General features: G+C 35.2%; 1 protein-coding gene across 1 annotated transcript; it reads left to right on the top strand.

Annotated features, from left to right (window-relative positions):
- Positions 1 to 571: 571 nt before the first annotated feature.
- Positions 572 to 1,507, top strand: LOC140850147 (olfactory receptor 4P4-like). The gene has a single exon (XM_073239921.1). It carries the CDS (start codon positions 572 to 574, stop codon positions 1,505 to 1,507), a length of 936 nt encoding a protein of 311 aa, XP_073096022.1.
- The last annotated feature ends 4,582 nt before the right edge of the window (positions 1,508 to 6,089 follow it).

Here is a 6,089-nt window from a genome sequence, read left to right as displayed (position 1 = left end):
ATCAAGTTAACAGATTTTCACTAACAAACTGCTGAAATGGAAGTTTATCTGATCACACTTATTAAATTCATGGTATGAATATATCTTCTAATTTTTACACTGGATTGGTTGTATTTGCTAAGCTATTCACTTAAAGGGCAAGATTGTGAAAGGAAAATGTGTTTTAGGACCCACATATGTCATTGGAACATTTCACATTTCGTCCTATATTCCTCATTAGATTTTTGAATTATGTAATGATATCTTAGCTATATTGAGGAGGAATATGAGTTTTATAGAGATTAAACAATTTGCATAAGGATCACATAGGTCAGTCTCTTTGACATTCCTCAACATTTTTACCTCTTTTTTGTATTGACACTGTTCAAGATTAATAAAATAGTAGATATAATAAAAAAGCATTGAATTCAATAAATCAAGCATTATTAACGTAAAGATTCTATTCATGTCAATCTACTTTGCAGTAAATATTATATCATTGTGTTCATAGGATTAATTTTTCACCAAATTTATGTTTTATTCTTTCAGATACATAACTCATTTTTGTGTCACATACATCAAGCACAAATATATGGAAAACCATAGAAACATCTCAGAATTCATCCTTTTGGGACTTTCTTATGACCAGAACATACAAATATTTTGCTTTGTGCTCTTCTTATTCTGTTACGTGGCTCTCTTGGTAGGAAACCTTCTGATCCTTGTCTCCATCCAATGCAGTCCTCTTTTTCACCAACCAATGTACTACTTCCTCCTTCACTTAGCCTCCATAGACATCTGCTATACTTCTACTGTGACACCAAAATTAATTGCTGACCTTCTAGTGGAAAGAAAAACCATCTCCTACGGTAACTGCATGTTACAGGTCCTTACCATGCACTTCTTTGGCGGTACTGAGATCTTCATCCTTACGTCCATGGCCTTTGATCGCTACGTTGCCATCTGCAGACCTCTCCACTACATGACCATCATGAGCAGGACAAGGTGCAACCTGCTGATCTTAGCTGCTTGGGGTGGTGGGGCTGTTCATGCCTTTCCTCTGTTTTCTACAGCAGTTGGGCTGCCCTTCTGTGGTCCTAATGAGATTGATCACTACTTTTGTGATATTTTTCCTCTGCTGAAAGTTGCCTGCACTGACACCTACATCACCGGTGTTCTCGTGATTGCCTTTTCAGGTATGGTTGCCTTAGTAACCTTTGTTGTCTTATTTGTTTCTTATGGCATTATATTGTTCACTCTAAGAAACCTCTCGGCTGAGGGAAGACGCAAAGCTCTCTCTACCTGTTGGTCTCACATCAATGTGGTCATCTTATTTTTTGGGCCTGTCATTTTTATCTACCTTAGACCTCCTACTACTTTTCCTGAGGACAAAATACTTGCACTATTTTACACCATCATTGCTCCTATGTTCAATCCCTTAATCTACACCCTGAGAAATACAGAGATGAAAAACACTATGAGAAAAGTCTGGTGTCAAACATTATATTCCAAGGGAGCATGCAATTAATAAGAGAAGGCTTATTGGCTAAGCAACTACATGAAAGAAAAGGAACAAATGTGAATGAAAAATCCAGGAACTATTTCATAGATTATATCCACCACCACTACCCTGAATGGAATAAAAGAGAGAAACAGGACTATAGATAGAAGTAAAAACTAAACAAATACTAATCTTTGCATACAAAAACTAACTGCAAACTAAGTTTATTTTGTGGGTTATGCAAAGAGTTATCTATGTGAAAGAACAAATAGGCCAAATAAAAAAAATAAGACATTTTTATACTAATCAATATATTGTAAAGGTAAAATTTTAATAAAATGTTTGGATTTAGGGGCCAGACTACACAGTGACACATCCTCTGTTGCAGTAGAGAGGTTGAAATATATAATTAAAGCAATTTAACATTCTGATAAAAAATTCACATAGACATCCTCTAGTGTCATTCAGAAATATTTAAAATAGAATCTGTTTTATAGTGGTTCCTTGGGTTGACTCTCCAATGTCCCATCCAAACAAATAATAGTACCTAGTGAAGTCAGATTTCAGAGTGGGAATCTATAATGCAGAATGCTAAAACTACCTAATGGTATTCTACATATTGGCAAGAATATAATAACAAAACTTAAGGAACTTTATAGCAAAATTTAAGTGTTAACCCACTTGTACCTTCTTGAAATTGATAAGCAAATTGGCAGTCACTAAATCCAAACAAAAGACCTTTCCTGCTACAATAAGAAAAATAAAAACTGGAAAAGACAAGTAAGTAAGTCTAAAAACTAAGACTAAAAGCAAAATACATTTTGCCTACACACAGTTCATAACAGGTTATTCATAACTGTCAAACCTGGGAAGCAACCAAGCTGTCCTTCAGTAAGTGAATGGATTAACTATGGTACATACAGCCAATAACATATTATTTAACTCTTAAAAGAAATCAACTATCAAACTTTGAAAAGACATGCAGGAAATTTAAATTCATATTTCAGAGTGAAAAAAGTTAATCTGAAAGGTCTGCTTACTGTGTGATTTCAGCCATAAGACATTCTGGAAAAGGGAAAACTATGGAAAAAAAGATCAGTGGATACCGAGGCTGTAATGAATGGTGGAGCTTAGTTTTTTTTGGAGGGGCAGTGAAACTGTTCTGTATGTTACAATTCTGTACATTGTCATCAAACATATCAAAACTTTCCTCTGTTTTCTACAGCAGTTGGGCTGTAGTTGAACACCTAATGTAAGCTATGAATTTTGGATAATAAAAATGTGTCAGTGTAGATTCATTTGACTGTACAAATGGAACGCTCAGGTGGGAGAGGTTGTCCCTGTGTGGGGAAAAGGGGGATATGGGATCTCACTGTACTTTACACTCAGTTTTGCTGTGAACCTGAAACTGCTGTAAAAAATAAAGTTTATTAAATAAAAATACTTTGTGACACAATACATAAAGCAAACCTTTTAAGTACAATGAAAAAGAGACATCCGAGAAATACTTTAGAAAACCAGAGGAAACTTTTTTTAAAAAGTGTATTTGTACATTTATAATAAGATATAAATAAAGTCTCTTATGATCTAGACTTAGCTAAGAACTGGGACACTTAGACTAATTCTTACCAAAGCATTTTACTGCTTAATGTTAAAGGCTCTATTGCTGAACTTTCTACAGATTTTAAAAGAACAATAAGGGAATATTCTGAACATAATATGGCCAACTAATTAAAAAATGCATATAGAATGGATAAAATCCTCAAATGATATGAACTACCAAAACTCATTTAAAAATAATTAACAGATAATCTCGATATCCCTTTATCTCTTAAGGAAATTGAATTTTCTGTCTCAATCTACAAAATGGAATTCTCTCTCCCCTGTACATATTACTTCACTGGTGAATTCTACAAAAACTTAAAGAAACCATAGTTAATTCTACATAAATGTTAAAAATAGGAAAGATTACATCTGAATTTATTTTACAGGACCACCATTTCTCTGATGTTTATCTATTATTGTAGTTTTTCAATACATTCTTTAGATTTTTACATAGATAATATCATTTATGAATAAAACAGGTTTGTTTCTTCTAGTCTGGATGAATTTTTTCATTGAAATGAGCTTTTGCAGGGTTTCAGAATACCAAATCAACATAAAAAAAGATTCTATTTTCTATTAGTAACAAACAGCAGGAAATGAATTTTGTAAATATCTTATGAAGTACAATCAAATATATGAAATACATAAGGACAAATCTTACAAAATATGTATAAAATATGTATGAAGTTATGGAATTCTTTAGAGTGAAATTAAAGAGGACATTACTGATAGAGAATAATTCCATGTTCATAGATCAGATAACTGGACCTCATTAAAAATTCTATCTTCCCACCTGAAATTACCTTGTAAGAAAGCACTTCCAATACCAGAGCAGTTATCTTTTCTTTCAGTTGAAAAGATTATTCTAAAATCGATATTGAAATGGAAAACATACAGATTAGCTCCCACAGCTGGCCAACTTTGTCTCTACTGAGTCCCCACTAAAGCATCTACACCAATCCTCCTCCTATCAGATGCCGTTTCCCTGCTCTAAATGATGTAAACCCTTTCTAGTTTCCGGATCATATTCCACTTCACTTAACCAAGGGCTACTCAGATTTCCTGACACTTATGAAACCTTTCTTACTGAAATTAAAAATACTCACTTTTAAAGAAACATATGAGTTATAATCTGAACTGGGTCCACTTCAGGAAATTGGACTAGCAGCTGTTTTCTCCAATTCTCTTTCGGAATATAGCATAGGGAGATGACAGATTTTCCTAACTTGATACATGCACATTCAAATCCACCTCATGTATCAGATCCACAGTGATTAAGACAGATTTTCACATGTAGGTATTCAGAGGTTCCTGATGGGACAGGATGTGCCAGGGTGTGTTGTACTGGCCCTGATTCTAAGCTCTGGAATCAGAAAAACGTGTTGAGAGTGTAACTGTGTGATCGATCCACATGGAGTGCCTTGCTCACTTCTTGGCATGAAGGAAGTATTGTGTGTGAGGTTGTAGTCACTCCTCTTGGGACCACAGATGCATTTAGGATCTCAGAGAATGTTATGTTGCTCCCTAGAAAAGTTAAGTAATGTGACAAGGAAGAGGTTTATCCAGGGTCTGTGACCTTGAAGTTCAAGTTCTTCAAAACCACTGTTTGAATACCCTCTCGTGTTCTACTCCTAAGAGGAGATCAGTAAATGGAGCTCAGGCATTTGGTTACCCTGGGCCACCTTTTGATGACAAGAGGAGATGAAGATGTCTGTGATTTTTCACCTAGAACATGCCCTGAGCTAGGCCAGAGGTCCCTTCCCAGGAACAAGTTTCTTTTCACTTCATTTTTATTCAAAAGAAGGAAAACGCTTGGAATGTCCTGATTGGCCCTGTTCAGTGTCCTGGCACCCTTCTCTGAATACCCCAGAGGTCTGCAGTCTCCTTTGTGATTGAATTCACAGGCACTTTTAGTATTGTATTTCCTAAATATTCTTTATATTTATTTAAATGTTTTGTTTTTATTAGTCTTATTTATTTTCCCCAGCTCCAAAATTATATTTTCTGATAACTTTTGAGATAACATATTCAACAGGATTTCAGTACACTACAGATACACTTACACAAGACAATCAGCAAAAAGAAACTTATGGGAATCAAATAAAAATTAATGGGATACTGAAACACACCAACAGAATATAGAAAAATTGATCCCACAGAAATTATAGGAATTATAAGAGAATTATTTGAACAACTGTGCTAAATGTAAGGAGACTGACAATGCCAAGTTTCAGTGAGGCTGTGGAGAAACTGGAATCACATCTGCATAGCTGTTGGAAGTGGAAAAATAGGGCAGTCACTTTGAAAACAGTTTGGTAGTTTTATACAAATTTTAACATACGCTTAGCACATGATACAGCAATTCCACTTCTAGGAATCTATCCAAGAAAAATGATAATGTATGTCCACACTATGACTTGTACATGAATGTTCACAGCAGCATTATTCACTGGCCATGGACTAGACACAATTCAAATGTCTCTCAAAGGGGGAGTGAATATAAAACATGTGATGAAGCCATACAGTACAATTACAGAGGAACAAACCATGGAGAATACAGCATGATGAACCTCTATAAAATTATAGTACAGGAAAAAGGCACATAAAGATACGCATTGTAGTTTTCTAAGTCTATTTTTCTTCTGTTTACCTTGTAGCCTCAATATTTCACTAATAAATGAGGAGAAAACTGATAAGTCCTTGAGTTTCCCCAGATCCCTAACTGAAGCTTTGTTGAGTCCTACCAGCAGCAGAGCTGCTGATATGAGTACAGCTGGGATCCTCACTTGCTTGCCTGTTCCCAGATGTGACAGATTCTCAGAGGAAATATGGTTGTTGCAGCTAAACTCACCTCTCCATTTGCTCATCCTCAGTGTTATTCCTTCTATTTTTCATTCCTTGGTAGCTCTACCTTTCTTCAAAGAGATTATTCTCCATTGGTCTTCCATATTTTCTAACTTGTCATGTGGCAGCATATGTCTTCTATCAGTCACTCCATCCCACC

Source organism: Manis javanica, chromosome 6 (genome assembly GCF_040802235.1).
Source record: "Manis javanica isolate MJ-LG chromosome 6, MJ_LKY, whole genome shotgun sequence".
Lineage (NCBI taxonomy): Eukaryota > Metazoa > Chordata > Mammalia > Pholidota > Manidae > Manis > Manis javanica.
Note: the sequence above shows the minus strand (reverse complement) of the source record. Positions and strands in the feature narration are given on the sequence as shown.

What these genes read in the sequence shown, in the direction of transcription:
- LOC140850147 (XM_073239921.1), top strand. Translation starts at nt 572, where the DNA reads ATGGAAAACCATAGAAACATCTCAGAATTCATCCTTTTGGGACTTTCT.